General features: G+C 45.3%; 1 protein-coding gene across 1 annotated transcript in view; it reads left to right on the top strand.

Annotated features, from left to right (window-relative positions):
* The first annotated feature begins 2308 nt into the window (after positions 1-2308).
* SNTB1 (syntrophin beta 1) overlaps positions 2309-20407 on the top strand; it is a 232535-nt gene continuing 214436 nt past the window's right edge. Inside the window, exons 1-2 of the mRNA XM_047783343.1 lie at positions 2309-2383; positions 2548-3332. Coding sequence (XP_047639299.1) covers positions 2753-3332 — 580 coding nt within the window. The 5' untranslated portion in view covers positions 2309-2383; positions 2548-2752. The remainder of the gene's footprint in view (positions 2384-2547; positions 3333-20407) is intronic.

Raw genomic sequence — 20407 nt, forward strand, 5'->3', positions numbered from 1 at the left:
GTCCAAACTCTTTCTACCTGGGTTCATATCGTGACTCTGCCTTTTTTTAAATTTATATATATATATTTTTTTTTTTTTTTTTTGCTTTTTGGGCTGCAGGTGCAGCATATGAAAATTCCCAAGCTAAGGGCGAATCAGAGCTACAGCTGCTGGCCTACACCACATCCACACCACCACCAGATCTGAGCCACATCTGCAACCTACACCACAGCTCATGGCAATGCCAGATCCCTGACCCACTGAGTAAGGCCAAGGAGCAAACCTACATCCTCATGGATACTAGTTGGGTTCATAACCCACAGAGCCACAGTGAGAACTCCTGACTCTGCCATTTATCCACTACATGAGCAGGGCAAGTTTTTAAATCTGTACCCCCATTCTTCCACCTGTGAAACAGGAGTGACGATAATAGCAAGTATCCCTAAGAACAACTGGGAGGATTAAGTTAATACCTGTAAAGCACTTAGAATAAGGGTTGTTATTTTAATTCCATTGGCAAAGCCATCTCTGGCTGACATGCATGCCTCAGGCCTGATGATATTGAATATTTGCCTTCGCTTCCTCTGATGCCACTTTCAGCAAGCAATCTACTCCTTCCCATGTAGGTTTGCTCACCTGGAAAAAATGTGCTTATCACAGAGATTCTGAGAAATTCCCATCCCAGAGCTTGCAATTTCTTACAGCAAATCGATAAATTACTTCTGGTTATGCCTGGGCCTCTAGCATCACTTGACCACGGAGACAAGACACAGGTGTAATGGGAATGGACAATTTCAGTCCAGGAGCAGATGTTTTGATTTCTAAATCATCGCCCTGGCATTCCGGTGCCTGTCTCCACCTCGGTGCTTTTGGGTTAGAACACAGACACTCAGGCTCTGATTTTCCTGCAGAGCGATGTGTGTGTGCAAGTCCTTAGTCTCTAAAGCAGAGGGCAGCCTCAGCTGGCTTTACCACCCAATACCATGGTCCCACCCCTCATAGCTCCTTGACTGATCCTGGTACTGCTGTCCCCGGGTACCTTTACATGAATGAATAAAGAGCTTCTGGAACACTGGTTAGAAATATAGACAATAAGGATTCTGTAAGCAGAAGTATAAACCTAAGAGTTCCTCATGACCTACCTGTAGTGACTTATAAAAAAAAAAAGAAAAATCCAAATGTTTTCATTTCATTTCTGGCACCTGCCTGGAATACCAACCACCCAGGCTCTGGAGATTGGGAATTGCTCTGTGTTTTTAAACATTCACAATTAAAAATGTGAGTCATTTGAGAAGGGTTAGAGAACTTTCAATGATGCTGTTCATCAGCTCAGTGGCAATGTGTTCAATAAGATTTCTTTCCTCCTGACACCTTGCTGGGTTGCGTTTACCTTTAGGAATTCTCTGATTTGTGAATTTTGGTTTGGTTTGGTTTCAAAGAAAGCACAGAAAGAAGTGGAAAGGAAGGTAGATGAGATGAATGAAACACTTCCAGAGCTCCCAGAGATCTGCATAGGGTGGAGGACCCCTGAGAATTTCCAGGACCAGGAGGATTCTGGGAGATTCATCTAAGACATGTGTTGGCACTTCTGGATTGGCCTGGGAAGATAACCAATAATTTATAATATCGTTTCCCAGGAAAATGCAGCTTGAGTTCCAAGTCACTCAGAAAGGAACTTCTGAGATAACAATCCATTGCAACCGAGTTCTTAAATAGTGGACTTTTTTCTATTGGACCCTGGGAAGACAGACAAAGTCCCAGGAAGCATTTGGTGTGGCATTCCTGGGGCGGGAGAGGATAGATCAGGAGCAGAAAGCATGTAATGTACTAGGGCAGGAAGAAAAATTGTCCCTGGGGTGTGGGGCCAGCAGTGACCTGCTGAAAACCGCAGCCAGTAGAGACACCTCTTCAGAGACCTGGCAGAAAAGATGTCCTGCATTTAAGGAGAAGTTTCCCTGCACTGGGGTTATGCTGACATTTCATCCTGGGTTCCTGGGACAACCTTCCCTCTTGCCTTTCAGGGAACCCAGGCTGTCCGTCTGGTCTGAGCCCACCTGAGAGCCTCTGCGGAAAGGAGAGACAGGTAAGAACCGAAGCCAAGACTTGCCTTTTGGAAGCCAGAGTGAAGAGACTAGACACAATTAGGGGTTAGGGCGGAGAGACCGTTCGACAGAGGGTGTGATAGGGGGCTTCAGAGCATCCAGTGAGCGGACCAAGGCAGGACACCCAGACCGTGCGGGGTGCGGAAGAGGCGCCAGGGGAGAAGGGTGAGTGGACGAAAGACGGCTGGGGGCGGGGTGGAGGGAAGCTGTCCCTGCGGCGACGTGCGCTCAGAGCAGGGAGGCGGGGAGGGTCTGAGAGGACGCGCGGCGTGTGACCGCCGAGGCTGCGGCGGCTGGAACAGGTGAGCGGCCGCCAGGCGCTGGGTCCCCGCCCTTCCCGGCGAGGGACTCCCCCTCCGAACCTCCCCCGCGCTTAGCTGTTTCGCGGCTTCCCTTGGGTTTGGGGTTTTGCAACTGGCAGCTGGCTGCCCCCCTCCACTGTTTCTGTCTCTCCTTCTTCTTTTAGGTAGCTCCACCCCGCCCGGGATCAGGCCAGGGGGAAGCTGCTGACTGCGGCTGCCAACTCGAGCCGGGCGCTCCAGCGAAGTCGCGGAGCGGAGTCCCGCGTCCCGCCTCCTCCCTGCCGGGCGCGCTCTCCTCGCTCCCCGAGCAACCCTTCCCCACTTTTCCCCCCTTTTGCAATCGCACGGCATTTTAAGAATGCCGGAAAGATGGCGGTAGCAGCGGCGGCGGCAGCGGCAGCGGCAGCGGGGCCGGCCGGCGGGGGAGGCGGCCGGGCGCAGCGGAGCGGGCTGCTGGAAGTTTTGGTGCGGGATCGCTGGCACAAAGTTCTGGTGAACTTGAGCGAAGACGCCCTGGTTCTGAGCTGCGAGGAAGGCGCTGCGGCGTACAACGGCATCGGGACCGCCACCAATGGCTCGTTCTGCAGGGGCGCCGGCCCCGGGCACCCAGGCGCCGGCGGCGCGCAGCCCCCGGACTCTCCCGCCGGGGTCCGCACCGCCTTCACCGACCTGCCGGAGCAGGTGCCCGAGTCCATCTCTAACCAGAAGCGCGGCGTGAAGGTGCTGAAGCAGGAGCTGGGCGGGTTGGGCATCAGCATCAAGGGGGGCAAGGAGAACAAGATGCCCATCCTCATCAGCAAGATCTTCAAGGGGCTGGCGGCGGACCAGACCCAAGCCCTGTACGTGGGCGACGCCATCCTGTCTGTGAACGGGGCCGACCTGCGGGACGCCACCCACGACGAGGCGGTGCAGGCGCTGAAGCGCGCTGGCAAGGAAGTGCTGCTGGAAGGTGAGGGGTTAACGCTGCGCGGGCTGCCTGGGATACGGACACCCCAACCGCCTCCTCCCGCCGCATCCTCACACCCACCCACGTGCCGCCACACCCCAGGGGACCGCCGGGCGCGGGTGGCGGAGTTTTGACAACTTTGACCCACTTGGGGGGCCACTTGTCCCCACCCGCCAGTCGTCCCAGGCGTTGACCCAGCAGAGGTGTAGGCAAAGGCTCGGTGAGCAGGGCTTCTTGAGTTCGTGTTCGTGCAGAGCACGGGGTCGGAGGCGTAGTTCACGTAGTCTCAGTTTTACGGGAGCAAAACCTAAGCGTAGCTTAGGGGCCCCAAGTAGAACTGGCCATGAAGGGGGCACGTCCACGTTACAAAGCCAGCTCACTGAGTAATCGCAACTCTGACAGTTTTCTGCTTTGGCAGTTTTCTTCTCCGAAGCCTGGGCAGCCCAGCTAAAAGGGTCGAAGCTCAGAAGGGCCAGAGAGGGGTGGTAATGTGTGCGTGCTAAAACTCCCACCACCCTTCCCGACTGCCCTTTCAAACTGGAAACTGGCCTTCTGGCTGGGGCGTTGTGCCAACGGCTGGGGAGTGTGTTGCAGCTTTATGCAAAAGTTCACTTATGCTGCCAGGTGTTTGGCCGGTCAGTCTGGATTCCAGGTTGCTTTGGGCGGAGGGCTGGTGAGGTGGCTTTTCTGCCTGCATTTTCCCAGTGCTTTTTTTTTCCCCCCTCAGAGTGGTGGTGTGGAAACAACTTTGCATTTGTAAACAGTTTTCCTTGCCTGCGAGGTGTCTAAGAAACTACTCTCTTAAGATCTGATGTGTTCATTCCCCTAGTTACCAGATGTGAATAGAATGAGTAGCACCTTTTGTACCCGTTGGCGGCTGTGTGGTGGTGTGTAGGGAGAAGGGCAGTAGGCGAGTAAGGGGTAATGCTGTTCTCCTTTTCCACTACAGCTACCGTTTTCACTTGCTGTCTGCCTCTCTGCCCCCTTACCTAGCTTTGTACACACCTCTGGCAGCACTAACATCATGTAAATATCTATTTACTCAGCCTCCCGCCAATGTGGATTGAGTTGTCTGGGGGGTCCTATATTTTGGTTATGGGTCATCTCCCTTGAACTCCATGACATATGTGCTGAGTCAAGGAAGAAATGAACCCATGGCCATTGAAACTGACTGTTTCAACTGAGACTTGTAAGTGGTGGTTGATCTAAACTGAGAACTTAAGTCAGTTTCCTGCTTAGATGCTGGTGTGTGAAACAGAAAGTTCAAAGTTGGGAAAGGGACTCTGTTCCCTGCAACAGCTGATGCAATTCTGTGGTATGTGGTGGCCCACCTCCTGGCCTAGAATACAGAAGGTTTTTTTTTACCCCCTTATTTGTCTAGAGGATTTGTGATGTCTTCATATTTAATTGCCGCCTGGGATCCAGAAAGTAGAAGGCTATTTGCTTTGGCTTGATGATTAACATAGTAAACAGAAAAAAGTTTTCTTGATTCAAGTGTGGGTTGGCCTGTGTGACAAGGGGCAGGTGGGATCTGAAGCAAGTGTAGTTTGGACTATACACAGCTAGACACCTGCTCAGCTTGCAATATTTACTGCAAAATATCAGGGGGCACAAAAGGCAGGTCATTTCTGTTTCAGGCACTGCCCCTCATTGTGTCCCTTCTTTTCTTCTCCTAAGTTTCAATTTAATGAATAATGACTTAGCAAAGGGGTTTAAAAAAATTAACCAACTCTCTCACCCAAAAAGAGGAAGAAAATGTGACTCCCTACAGTTGAAAGTAAACTTAGACAAAAGAAAAAAAAATTTTCAAGCAATCATCTGACGGTATTGGTGCAGCAACTGAAAAGTGAGTTTCATTAAAACCTCTTAAACATAACATCCTTACAATGGACCGTTGCGTGTTCCGGGGAAGACCTCTGGGTTTCCTAGATGTGAAGCTATGGGCTTGGGGCTGCAGTCTTATTTCCAGCCCAAGTCTTCAGAAATCAACTGCTATTAGGATAAACCAGTAGATCTCCCCTCCCCCCTTCAAAACAGTGTCTCTTCTTCTGAGAAGTATTGGTTCTAAATGCGCTGGGAGTGATCATATATCATCAAATCACCTGCAAATACCCTCTCTTTTGTAGGTTGGCCCAGTGCAGGGATTCCCAGCCCAAAGGGGCTTTTCAGAACCACAGGAAGGGCTTTTTTAAATCACACGTCTATTTGGTCCTGCACTGATATGCCATCTTGATTCCAGAATTTCTACATAGGAAGGGCTTTGAAGATGCAATCCAGTTGGACGAGAGAATTAAAGGAGATGCATTAAAGATACATTTATAGGGCAAAGACGCTGTTTTTTTTTTTCCCTTAGATTGCTTTTTTTAGTTGGTTTGTTATTTTAGGGGCGGATAGAGACTAGTTCAGTCCCTCAATCGCTGCCAATACACCCCTCATTACGTGACATGCGCCCCCTAGTGGAGAGTGACTGCTTCTAATAATGGAACATCTTGTGACGTGAAACCCTGCCCAGCAAATTTCTGTGCCTGCGTTCTAGTCTTAGATTTGGCCACAGAAGGATCTTAACCTCCCAGAGCCTCGATGTCTTCTGAAAAATAGGAATAAAGGAATGCTGACTTAAGGGGCTTTGGTATGGAAGAGCACTCTGAGAATTTAAGAAAAGGGGGGGATTTATCAAATGCCTGCTGTGATGAGTTATTTTTACAATTCAAATGAAGATGGAATTGCCCCTCCTAAGGGACACACCTTTCCTCTTCTTTTACTAGAGTTTCTATGTTTAAATTTTTATTCTGCTTTTGGCGGGGGTATGTGTTATAGAACTGTAATCTTAGGAGACCATTGCTCTGGGAAAAGAGCATCCTAGCAACCACTAACATCTCTTGAACACTTGCTGTGTGCCAGGCTTTACTTACATTTGCTCGTGTTATGCTTCTAGTAACCCCGCAAGGCTAGTGCTTCTGTTCATTTTACTGATGAGAAACTAAAGTTTATAGACAGCAAGTTATTTGCTTGAAGTAGGGCAAATACGACTTAGAAGGCATCCAGGTCTAACAGAATTAAAAGCTTGTATTTAAAAACTCGAGGTGAAATTGATACTCTGAGCTACTGCTTCAACTGTGTGCTTGAATCAGTTGAAGCTGCATCAGTTATTGGGCGCAAAATGTTCCTCCCCACTCGTCCAACCCCACCCCTGTAATATGCTGACGTGCTTGGGACAGCCTTCAGCAGGAAATTGCAATGGTGTGGGCCACGCAAAAGGGAGAGACAGGAAAGAGGACTGGGTCTCAAGCCCTAATCATCAAGTGTCTGACTATCAAGAGGCAGCTGCTGCGATAGGGCCCCAATATTTAATGTGACTGGGCCTCCATCATTGAACCCTTGGGGAGCAAAGAGATTAAATTGCAATTCAAACTTAAGATAGTGAATAAACTATGTCAGTTAAGCCAGTGTTAAACCAAATGTGCATCAAAGTTGAGATCAGAACCCTTGACATTATGAACTCCTTTCCCATTTGAGGGAGTTGAGAACAGGGACCCTGTATTCAGCCATGCAGGTATTGAACCCCATAGCTCCAGGGGTGCACCCTCTGGAATTAGGCAGGACACACCTGCATAAATGTCTTTGGCAGCTTTGGGTATGGAAGGGGGATGGAAGGAAGAGGGTTTTGCCCTTATATAAATAGTAGAATTATAATTTGGACTATATCAATCTTTTTGTAACTGAAGCTGTATAATTAGTTTCTTCATAACTTTATTGAGCTCAAGTAGTGCAGAATGTTCTGGAAGTGGAGGTGGAGGGTGGGCAGAATTATCCTTGGGTACAGAGGTCTCCTGTGGAACTGGACTAGAAAAAAGTAGATACTCAAAGGAGACAGAGACAGTTGTTGACGTTTTAACCTTGTCCATCAAAATGCCCTCAGTACTGCTCCCAGGAATGCTTGGCTATTGAGATCATATAAAATGTCACTTTTGGAATCCCTTTCGCCAGTGGTGGAAGTGGGGATGGCAGGGCTGGGAGAGAGGGGCACAAGGGAAGATTTTGCTGGCACACAATCTGAGGACTGGATGAGAGTGTGAACTTGAAAGAATCCTACTTTATTTAGGAGGTAGAAAATCTTAAAGAATACCCAAGAACCTTGGAAGTAGAGTCTTGAAACTTGCGTTATCTTTGAACTAATAGTAACACTTTTTTGCAAGATGCTGTCTTTGGACTTTTGAGTTTCTTCACTGGAAAGCTAGAGAGCTGGATTAAGCCATCTCTAAACCTTATTTTACTTCAAATCCTATTAATTCCAACCCAATACACTTTTAATAACAGATCTTTCTAATACCCCTTTTATTATGAAATGAATTTCATAAATACAACCTAACTCTAAATTTAAAATCAAAAGAATGTCCTTTTATTATTATTAATGTTAACAGAATAGAGAAACGAAGTGAGTTAAAAAATGTCTTTCAGTAGATAAATGCATGGTACAACCACACCAGAGGTCATCATGAAGGAGGTAGATGCTAGTATTTGTTGGTAAAATTACCATCAAGGCATAGGTACAAGTGCAGATGGGTAGAGGTGTGCAGTATCATTTCATATCTAGACAAAAATCTTACATTGCAAAGGACTGCTTCAGATGTTGCAAGATGTTTCCAAATCCCTGGCTTCTATCACTAAATGCTAGTGGTATTGCCACCATGACCCACCTTGGCCTCTAAAATGCTGCCATAAATTTTAGAACGACTCTTGGGGAAAGGCAAGGACCCCCCCCCCACCCCTTGAGAACCGGTGTTCTATAAGTATGCTAATTCTACTTTACCATTTATAATGCCTAACCGTTTGCAAACTTTTTACATGTGTGGTAGTAGCGAACACTTAAAAACTACTTACATTGTACCAGAGGATGTTCATAGCACTTTACAGGGACTGTAATGCTACCAGTATGTCTGTTTTACAGATGAGAAAACTGAGGCACGGATCAGTTAAGTTACTTGTCGAAGAAACACAGTGAATAAATGACATTCAAGCCCAGGTTTTAAAGCTTTTTGATCCTCACAAATATCCTCATAAGCAGATTAGGCTTAAGCTTATCCTCAGCTTGTTGATGAGGAATCTGAAGCTCCACAGGTGGAATGACTTGTCCTGATGAGGTCTTGTCCACTTTCCTGTCTGAAATGTTAGTGTTCTATCATGGCTATAGTGAATAATCAGAAACCCTGGTAAATTAAAGCACACACTTACTGTTTTACAGTTTGTTAAAGTCGGAAGTCTGATGCAGATGTCATTGAGCTAAAATCAAGGTGTCTGCAGGGCTGTATGCCTTTCTGGAGGCCCTTCTCCAGACGCTTCTAGAGACCACTCACATGCTTGGGCTCATGGCTCCCTTCTATGAAGCCTAGGATAGCGGTGTCAATCCTTCTGGCCTCCAATCACTCCAACCTCTGTAATGCCTCCTTCTTCAATTTTAAAGAACCCTCGTGATTATACTGGTCACAACCAGATAATCCAGGATAATCTCCCCATGTAAAGTCAAATGATTAGCAACCCTAATTCAATTTGCAACCCTGACTCCCCTTTGCCGTGTAAGGTAATGTAGTCTGGGATCTGGGCATCGTTTTTTTTCTGCTACCACATCTGGTTTGCTGAAGTTGTAATGGTGCGGAGGTCCCAAGTAGGACCTCGAGAATATATTGAACCACAGTAAAGAATCGCTTCCTCTCTCGTTGCAGAGGAGCTCCTCATTCTTTCATTTATTTACTCATCTAACAAGTCATTTATCTGGCGTCTTCAAGTGCCACCAGCCACTAGGGGGTTGCCCTCAAGTGTCAACATCTTAATGACAGATGCGGATCAGCACCGTGCAGGCAACTCTAGGACGGAGTAAAAAGCGCTACATCCAGGGTATTACGGGATGCTGTGGTCGCTCACAGGAAGGGCAGCTGGCTCACTCTTGGGCTATGGAAGGCAACTGCCTCTAAGGCAGCCCCGTAAAAGAGCTTGGACATCAGCTAGTAGCTCATCGTGGCTGAGCGGGCAGAATATGACCTTCAGACCTTGCTGAAGGGCAAGCATGGAAAAAAAACCAGAGCATTGAGCAGAGATCAAAGCTTGTAGGCCTAGTTACAGAGTTAGATTTCATTCTGGGAGTGAAGTGTTTGAAGAAGGGAAATGTCACGCTCAGTTTCACATTTCAGGAAGCTAGCTCTCTAGAGCTATGCTTCTAGCAGGAGGTTGTCAAGGCTTTAGTGAAACCACTGGCTCCCTGACCCACTCAGCCACCCTGGGACTCAGCCACTTGACCGTGAATTATACTTGGGGGCACCTGCCTGAGCAAGGCTTTGGTTTGTCAAGTGGCTTCACTCCCATTATGATTTGTCACCAGGTCAACCCTTTGTGGATCCTTGAACAGGTGTTATGGTTCCCCTTTTGTTATAGGAGGAAATGAAAGTGCCAGAGGTTAGGTGATTGGTCCGAGGTTACCTGGTCAATGAGGGAGCTAGAAGTCAAATTATCTAACACCCCATCAAGCTCTTCTACTGCATACTAAACAAACTCAGGATATCTTGCAAGGGACAGAAAGAAGTCTCCTAGGAATAAGGCTTGGCCTCTGATTTCGGGAGCCTTACAGTAATCAAGGAGGTAGGCTATTTGAGGCTGATTACAAAGTACTTGAGATTAGTAAGAGAAATAGGATGATTTTTATCCTAAAGTTTAAGACAAATAGGATGATTTTTACCCTAGAATGTATGGCAAACATTAGGCTGTTAAATTTGCCAGAAAGGAAAAAAAAAAAAAAAAGGGGCAGGACAGATGGTAGGAAGAAGAGAGGGGAGAGGAAGGGAAAGGAGGAAGAAAGGAAGGAAGAAGGAAGGGAGGGAGGGAGAGAAAGAATTTGGGGATTTAGTGACTTTTTTTTTTTTTTTTGCTTTTTCAGGGCTGTACCTATGGCATATAGAGGTTCCCAGGCTAGGGGTCAAATCAGAGCTGCAACTGCCCAGCCTACGACAGAGACACAGCAACGCCAAATCCGATGCACGTCTGTGACCTGCATCATAGCTCATGGCAATGCCAGGTCCTTAACCCACTGAGCAAGGCCAGGGATTGAACCCTCATCCTCATGGATACTAGCGGGGTTCCTTAACCACTGAGCCGAGATGGGAACTCCTGTGACCCCTTTGTATGACTCCCATCCTCCACCACTCACGCTGTTGGAGTATGGTGATAAACATTTGGCGTCTGATAATGAAAACTGCTCCTTTCCCCACAGAGCAGCCTGTAGGAGGAGAAGGGACTTTGTAAATCTCGGAAGCACTTACTTAACATTGACCAGTCTTGAAAGACAATTGACAGAAGAGGAGGCAGACACGATTTTAAAAAGTTATCGGAAAATAATTATCCTTTTCATGTTATATTTATAACCACTTTTCCTCCCCCCCCCCCCCCCCCCGTGGCTCAGAGGCCTACATGTCCGAATAAGTAAGAACGCTTTCTACCCGAGGAGATGAAAACTGTCTGCTTAGATATTTTAATTGTTTCTTTTTTAAGATTCTGTATCAGCCTGAGAATTCAGACCCTATTCCTTAAGTGGAGCTGATCAGAATGGACCTTCAATTCCTTGTTTCTGCTGGGAGGCGGGTGAGGGGGAAACGCTCTTCTTGTTCAGCGATGCATTTTAGCCCTCACCCCACGGAGTACGTATTAAAAATAACTCACTGCACACGGCCCCGCGTTTGTGAAAGACATCTCACCAAAGCTACCAGTCGTCTGTTTGGTGAAGGGAAATTATTCTGTGGCAGCTAGTGGCCTACTAAGAATTTCTACTTCCAATGATGCATTTCAAAGCAGTTAATGTTAAAGAAAAGCCGGCATTTCCCCTGCGTTTATAACAAGTGTTTTATATACCAAACTTCATTACCCACTTCACTGGCTTTGATCTATAATAATGCCTGCCTTTAGCTCTGGCCTGCAGAGTGGACCTTAAAGAAGTGTAATGTGCACCACGAAGAAAATGTCCTGACAGACCACGTAGCCTAGACACGATGGAAAAGCTCATGATGAATAGTGGTGACCATGGAGATTAAAAGGATGACCCATACTTGAGCTCAGTAGCACTTTTTAAAACTACTTCTCCACCCTGAGGACCGGGGCATCTTTTTTAGCCGTGTGATAAATATGGGAGGCTCTTTCTAAAATTTCACAGGTTACTGAGGATGTCCGCAGTTGACATTCCAGTTTATTTGCATTGCTGTTCAATTGCCATTGTTTCTTCATTGTCGTAATTTTTTTTTTTCTTCAAAGCGGTAAAAAGCAGGGATTCAGAGAGTGAATTGCAAGCCTTGGCTTTATTCTGTCTGGGCTTAAATTCGCACTTGATCTCTTTCGAGCCATGTGATCTTGTGCAAGTCCCTTAACTGTGAGCCTCAATTTATTTTTCTTTTTTCTTTTAGGGCTGCACCCGTGGCACATGAAATTTCCCAAGCTAGGGGTTGAATTGGAGCTGCAGCTGCTAGCCTAAGCTACAGCCATAGCAACTTAGGATCCGAGCCTCATATGTGACTTGCACCGCAGCTAACGGCAAGACCGGATCCTTAACCCACCGTCCGAGGCCAGGGAACGAACCTGCATCTTCATGGACACCGGTCAGGTTTGTTACTGCTGAGTCACAAAGGGAACTCCCTCAATTTCTTAATGGGTAGGTTCGCTGAGAGAGGTAGAGTGATGAGTAAAGCAGTTAGCTCATTGCCTGGAACTTAGTCACTAAATAAGTACTAACTATATAATAATGTCACATCTCATGCTTAGTTTAGCTAAGTATTATTTTCGGATGGAGGGGGTTCAGTCATTTAAGTTAAATGAAGGATTCAGTCATATGTTCTATAAAGTCTTTTAGGGGCTCAAAGCACAGTTTGGGATTTGTAACCAATGGCCTAGGAGAATTCATTTGCCTTGTAGGGGTGAATTATGATCCCACAAGCGTGCGTTTCATTGAAAGTTTTTAGCAGCCTCAGATGCTTTCCATCAACCAAACCACAGTGAAGGCCGCAGTGGTTTTTAGTGGGCAAATGTGGACAGAGACTTAAAATGCTGATACGTAGGAACAAGCCAAAAAAATGTTGTGGACAGAAGGTGGGCACATAAGGATTTAGTCTACACAGCAAAATTCAAAAACCTTTGAAAATTTTTCTAGTAATTAGAGGAATGTGGAGATCTTAATAGCCCAAAGAAACCCAAATATTTCTTTCATTAAAAATGTAAGATTTATATAACTAAGTCAGAAATTTACTTTAGTTTTTTTATTCTATTTTTTAGGACTGTGTTTTGTGGAATCTAAGAGGCCATCCAATGGAAGATATATCACTGTTTATGTACCCTAAAGAAAGAAAAAATAAGATGGGGAGTCTAATAGGATACCTGCTTAAAATTAGAATATCAAAGGTCTATCCCTTTGATGCAGAGATAAATGTAAAATAAACCCATCAGACAGAAAGGGACAGCAAAGGCACTCATTTTAAATTTGGTCCTGGTAGAAGGAACTAAAAATATATCCCCTATGATTCTGAATTGCAAGTTTGTTCTAACAAATATTTTTTGGTCTGAACTTACAATGTCAGTGTGAGTTTTAAGAAAAAAAAAATAACTGTAGGCATATCATCTAATCTAAAGTGTTCTCAGGTATTCCCATTGTAGCTCAGTGGATTAAGAATCTGACTAGTATCCATGAGGATGTGGGTTAGATCCCTGGCCTTTCTCAGTGGGTTAAGGATCCAGTGTTGCTGAAATCTGTGCTGTAGGTCGCAGATATTGCCTCAGATCTGGCATGGCTGTGGCATAGGCTGGCAGCTGCAGCTCCAATTCAGCTCCTATCCAGGGAACCTCCATATGCCACAAGTATGGCCCTAAAAACAGGAAAATGTTCTCAAATTGGGGAGGCCATGATGAATAAGAAGAGCAGTTTTGTTTTACCTGATTTGATTTTTTTTTTTTGCTGTTTAGGGCCACACATATAGCATATGCAAGTTCCTAGGCTAGGGGTCAAATTGGATCTACAGCTGCTGGCGTACACCACAGCCGTAGCAACACAGGATCTGAGCCCCACCTGCGACCTATACCACACTGGATACTTAACCCACTGAGCAAAGCCAGAGATCAAACCTGTATCCTTATGGATACCAGTTGGGTTCATTACTGCTGAGCCACAGTGGGAACTCCCAGGAGCAGTTATGAATACTCTCTGCAAGAACTTTCCTTCCAGGGCTTCAGAGATTTTTAAGGCCCATCCCTCAGTTCAGAGATGGTAAAATATGAAACGGGCAGTTGGAATTGATGCATTATGATGTGTAATAGTTAAACAACTAGTTGTTAAAATAAGTTTTCTCTTAACATTTGTAAGGTGGGACTTTGGGTAGAAGATGCAAAAGTCTATAGAGGAATGAGAAGAAATTCTTGTTCTTCTAAAATAGAACAGTGCAGGAGTTCCCTGGTAGCCTAGTGGTTAAGGATCTGATCTTGTCACTGCCGCGGCATGGGTTGGGTCCCTGGCCTGGAAACTTCCACATGCCGTGGGTGTGGCCAAATAAATAAGTAAGTAAATAATAAAATAGAGCAGTCCAGACGGAAGACAGATGTAGAGTAATAAACTACATTTATATAAATGACAAATATGTTCTATAATAATAAATTACAGAGGAGTAAATGCTGCAACAGAACTTAGGGAATATATGAAGGTACTAAAGACATCTGAAATGGAAAGGAATGCTTTACAGAAGAGGTGACTTGTACAGCGGGGTTGCATAAGCAAAGTGAAATTTAAAATACAGGTAATTGGAGTTCCCGTCGTGGCGCAGTGGTTAACGAATCCGACTAGGAACCATGAGGTTGCGGGTTCGGTCCCTGCCCTTGCTCAGTGGGTTAACGATCCGGCGTTGCCGTGAGCTGTGGTGTAGGTTGCAGACGCGGCTCGGATCCCGCGTTGCTGTGGCTCTGGCGTAGGCCGGTGGCTACAGCTCAGATTAGACCCCTAGCCTGGGAATCTCCATATGCGGCGGGAGCGGCCCAAGAAATAGCAACAGCAACAACAACAACAGACAAAAAGACAAAATAAATAAATAAATAAATAAATAAATAAAATACAGGTAATTACTTGGCTCTTTGGGGCTCTGCATTTCAAATACTTTCATCTGAAACATCCTTTCATCTGCAATGAAAATCAAGGTTAATGATTTTCCTTTTTTGCTTTCAGTATTCATATATTGTCCTCTGTTTCCGACTTCATTTTTAGAATTTATCTAAATCAAAATATATGCTTATAGCATTCCTTCACCTACCCTTCCCCATATCTTCTCTCCTGTTTCCCAGAACATTAGATTCTATAGCAGTATAGGCGGTATATGATTTAGAATATTCTAATAATAGTATGGTCTATTATCTAGTATATAGATAATATATATTTTAATATTATAAATAATATGCCCGTATTATTTCTTTTTTTTTCTTTTTGCCTTTTCTAGGGCCACACCTGTGGCAATATGAAGGTTCCCAGACTACGGGTCTAATCAGAGCTACAGCTGCCGGCCTATGCCAGAGCCACAGCATTGCGGGATCCAAGCCACGTCTGCGACCTACACCACAGCTCACAGCAACGCTGGATCCTTAACCCACTGAGAAAGGCCAGGAATCGAACCCGCAACCTCATGGTTCCCAGTCAGATTCGTTAACCACTGAGCCACGGACGGGAATTCCTGCCCATATTATTTCTTGATGTATCAATTTTAGCCACTATTGACCAAATTAGTCTATGTTTATAAAATTATGATCATGTCCATATTGCTCCATTTTCCAGTCAGGTAATATTCTATGATCAGATTTCCTGCAGTTACTAATGGGTTTTCTTTTTAATTTTTTTCCATTTGCTTAGCTTTCTGATACCGATCTGTTTTTTTTTCCCCCAAATGCAGCACTATATGTGTCAAATTTTTAGCAATAATTTTTTGTCAAATATTCGTACATATCAAGTAATCCACCCATTCTATTTATTTTTCTCTTGGAGCTGTGCCACCCTGGACTGGTTCTGTCTTGGCCTGATGTGTGGTCATCTTCCTCAAGCTGTCCTTGGCTTTCTCCTATGTCTGTTTTTCTGGATATACTGTCACTTTCACTTGTTGGTTAGTTTTCCTGGAGCACATCCTACAGTAGATTCCTGAGTAAGAATCTTTGGGAGGCAAATGTCTGATAATACCTTTAATCTATAGTCATACTGGGTTAGTCCTTTGGATAGGATAGTCTAAGGAAGCAGTCATTTTCCCTCAGCAGTTTTTGTTTGTTTGTTTGTTTTGCTTTTTAGAGCCACCCTTGAGGCATATGGAAGTTCTCAGGACGGGTCACGTCGGAGCTGCAGCTGCCAGCCTACACCACAGCCACAGCAACTAGGCATCCAAGCCACGTCTTCGACTTCCACCACAGCTCAGGGCAATGCAGGATCCCCGATCCACTGAGCAAGGCCAGGGATGGAACCCACATCCTCATGTAGGAGTCATTTCCACTGCACCACACTGGGGACTCCTCATCAGTTTTCAAGGTTGCTGGTGAGAAGTCTCGCACCATTCTCATTATCTTTCTTTCATGCTTGAACTATTTCTTTTTCCGGAAACTTTTAATACATTTTATCACTGATATTCTCAGTTGTATAGAGTGATTTGCTTTGGTGTGAGGCTGTTGGTAATCAATTTTCCAAGCACTTGATAGATACAAATAGGCTGAAGCCATCGTTCCCAAACTGCATGCCAAGGTACCCAAGGGTGCCCTAGTGAATGCACAGGGGCACAATGGAATATTTTAAAGTTTCACGGAAAACAGCAACATCTGTTGGATACCAGACAAACCATTAAAGGGAGTTTCAACATTAGATTGCTTCATTACTTCCTGCAGTCCTCAATATCTTTGCAGAGCTGGGTTTTCTGCAATTGCTCTGATAGGAAAATAAATAGGGAGGTGCCCTTGTGGCTCAGCGGTAATAAACCCAACTAGTATGCATAAGGACTCGGGTTCGATCCCTGACCCCGCTCAGTGGGTTAAGTATCTTGCATTGCCGTGACCTATGTTAGGTCACAGATGTGGCTCAGATCCCATGTTGCTGTGGCTGTGGTTTAGGCTGGCAGCTATAGCTCTGATTCGACGCCTAGCCAGGGAACCTCCATATGCCACAAGTTCAGCCCGAAAAAGACCGACCAAAAAAAAAAAAAGAAATTGAATTAAAAAATAACAGAAACTCTATGAAAAGTACTGCAGAACAGGAAGTGAAGGTGGCAGTGTCAATATGATTCCAAGCACTGGTGAGTTGTATCGTGCCCAACAAATGCCGAGTTTTTAGGACATAAAGATGTACTACGTTGTTTGAACTTAACTACTTAAAATGGAATTGTTAGGTATTTCTTTGGGTCTAGAAATGTCATGAAAAAAATAACTGAGAGATGCAGGGTGCTTTTTCCTGATTATATTGGGACCTGTGGTCTGAGGGTTCTTACACTTCCCTTCTGGGACATTTTCTTGTATTACTCTCTCTTCCATTGTCTTTGCTCTCTGTGTATGGAAATCCTATTTGTTGGAGGGTGGACCCTCTGTAATGATACACTGAGAAACTACTCTTTGTTATTTTTTTTCTCCAATTATCCTTTTCTTTTATGTTTATTTACTTTCATGGACAATTACTAGATTTGTATCTACAAACCTTATATGGAAGTTAAAAAATTCTTATCTGTCCTATCTCTCAGTTCCAAGGACATTTTCTTGGTCTCACTGTTCTTCGTGTGTGTGTGTGTGTGTGTGTGTGTGTATTTTTAGGGCTAAACCTCGGCATATGGAAGTTCCCAGGCTAGGGGTCGAATCAGAGCTGCAGGTGCCAGCCTACACCACAGCCATAGCAATGCCAGATCTGAGCCACGTCTGTGACCTACACCGCAGCTTGCAGCAACACTGGATCCTAAGCCTGCTGAGCAAGGCCTGGGATTGAACCTGCATCTTTGTGGATACTAGTCGGGTTCGTTACCGCTGAGCCACGATGGAATTCCTGTTCATTCTTTTTTTGTAGCATCCTCTTGTTTAGTGGATGCAGTATCTTTGCTCCACTCTATGAACACGTGAATAAGAGTTTCTTAAAGACTTTTTTTTGCACCGATATTGACTCAGATGTCTCTATGTACCTTTCTCTCCACTTCATTTTTCAGAGTGTTATGTGTATTTGAGAGTGTCACATAGTGTGAGATTTGTTCCATTTTTGTATTCCCCCAGAAGCCTAACCTGAGGTGAGTAGCACAGTGTCAGCAGTTGATTTGGATTAGCATCCCAGAAGACCCTGGGAGCAGAGTGGGAGTGTATGACGGTGAAGGGAATGAACCCCTAAAGGCCCCACTGTGAGCGACTTAGCCGCTCTGAATGTATCCGCTGCTTCCCAAGGGGTAAAGAAGGGTGAACCCTATTCACCAGCTCTCCATCCATCATTTCGTTAAGGTTGACTCCTGGGAGTATGACCTCCCTGATCCTTTGCTGGCATCTCTATGAGGGTCATGAGTATCCTTCTGCCAAAAAAATGCCCTCCAGGCAGAGAACTGTAGGTCTCACTCTAAGCAGCTTCCCCTGCCTGTAATGTTGGTGGCAGAGGAGACATGATGTACTAACTTAGGCTTCACTGGAACCTCACTTCCTGATTTAAAATGTGTTCTGAGGACATTGTTAGGGAAGACGTACTGTACTCAGATCCAGACACAGTTCTTTTGTAAAAGCTGGTGCAGACACAATCAAGATTGAGTATATTATCCCCCTGGGAAACCTTGTAAGGTGAAATTTTGGCCACCTTTACCTGATTTTAATTTCTTTGTGCGGGGAGCAGAGAGGCTTGCAGTTCCACTTAGTTGATTGCTTCGTCCCTGCAAGTAGGTGGTGCACAAGTTAGATTAATTGAACCAAAGGAGAACACTGTGTTTCTCAGCCTCAGAACTATCGACATGTTGGACTAGATAATTCTTGTGGGGAGGGGGGCTGTCTTTTGTAATATAGGATTTTAGCAGCATCCTTGGCCTCCACCCACTAAAGGCAAGTAGCATCACCTGCCGCTACTTGTAATGACAAAAAAAGAGTCTCTAGACATTGCCAGGTATCCCCTGGAGGGCAAAAGAGCCCCTGGTTGAGAGGCAGTGGCTTATAGCACTGGTTCTAAACACCAGGAAATTTTAAAAACCCTCATGACTAGATCCTTCCCTAAGGGGTCCTGATTTTAATTAGTCAGGAATTTATTCTGGATATTAGTCCATGCACAGACTCCCCAGGTGATTCTAATGTATAATCAGGACTAAGAACCACTGGCCAAAAATATCTGGCCATTAATTGTAAAGTAATGAAGCAAAGTCCAAGACAGGAGTGCTAGGGCCCGTGTGAACTGGGGTAACTGGTCTCATCGAAGGCAGGCAACTTAAACTCTTTATTGCCCTATGGAAAAGATCTCTCTTCTGTTTTGTCTCTGGATCTTGTGGGTTGCTTTTCCTTTCCTTACACTTTGGAGCACTCAAAAGCCAGCACACCCTTCTTTTGATAATGCCATTCCTATTATGGCAACAGAGGAGCTATTGAGTCTCAGAGTGACAGTCACAAGTGTGGATTAGGCATGAGCAAAGTGGACAGACTAGTTTTGTGACCTTGGGCAGTAGCCTCACCTGTCTAGAACTCAGTTTTCTCCTGGCTAACATGGGGATAACAATAGTACTTTGTGAGAACTGAAAGGGTTACTACAGACTTAATACAGTAATTAGCACTGTGTGTTGTATCCAAGTACCAGTGTGTGCTGGTTATTATTGTGCTGTCTTTGTCTTCCTGTACCAGACAATATGATCGGAAGAGAAGGGGTCAGGCCTCATCCATCTTAAAAATGTCAATGAACCGAATAGAATTGACTCATGGGCAGTTGTCTGTTGCTTATTAGCCGTGGACCTAACACAGCAGGATTTGGGCAAAACTCAGAGACAAGCAGCTTCTGTTGGTAAGATTTACTGATAGTTGAAATAATGTACATGGTGTTGGATCAGCAACTATTCAACTGTGTCTCCAGGTCATAGGCCTTTATGATACCAATCCCTGGTTGAAAGAGGGCCTAAATTTACAAAGCCAGACCCTCTATCCTTTCTTCTAATGCTTGGAATAAAATTTTGAAATGGATTTGCTAGTTTTCAGCAATTACAATTTCAGCTTTACAATTTTTATGGGATACATTTTATTGTATTGCTTTTTAGGGCCACACTTTCAGCATGTGGAAGTTCCCCGGCAAGGGGTCGAATCAGCTGCTGCTGCCAGCCTACACCACAGCTCAGGGCAATGCCGGATCCTTAACCCACTGAGGGAGGCCAGGGATCGAACCCGAGACCTCATGGATACTAGTTGGGTTTGTTACTGCTGAGCCACAATGGGAACTCCAGAGGGAGGAAGCTTGAAAGCTGGGGACAGTAAGGAATGCTTTTACAGAACCAGATTCTGAACCGCATGCAGAATAATTCATTCTTGTCTGCCACTGCCTCCTTCCATGCTGTGTAAAAGCAGCATGCTCGCGTGCAGAGTAGCTGTCATCTGTGACCCCACCAGCCCTCTCCCCGAGGCTGGAATAGTTAGACTCTTGGAGGCTGGACCCAGGCCTCAGGAGCCTCCCACTGCTCACTTCCTAAATTTTCTCTGTCAGGTTTCCTATCCAGATGGTCTTGTTGATGGGGGGCTCTCCTCTCCAGTCTTCCTGGCACATTTACAGATTTTCCCCCCTTCTCATACCTTAAATATGCCCCCCAAATTTATGTGTTGAGGTTCTATCTCCTAATATTTCAGAATGTGACATTTGGAAATAGGGTCATTGCAGATGCAATTAGTTAAGATGAGGTCTTCCTGGACTGGGACAGGGGACCTGACTTGCATCCTCATGCAAAGGGGAAATTGCATGTGTGTGTGCACACACATACATGCACACACACACACATGCATGCACGCACGCGCACGCACACAATACCACATGAATGTGAAGGCAGAGGTCAGGGTTCTTTTTGTTGTTGTTTTTTAGGACC

This window comes from Phacochoerus africanus, chromosome 6, assembly GCF_016906955.1.
Source record: "Phacochoerus africanus isolate WHEZ1 chromosome 6, ROS_Pafr_v1, whole genome shotgun sequence".
Classification (NCBI taxonomy): Eukaryota; Metazoa; Chordata; class Mammalia; order Artiodactyla; family Suidae; genus Phacochoerus; species Phacochoerus africanus.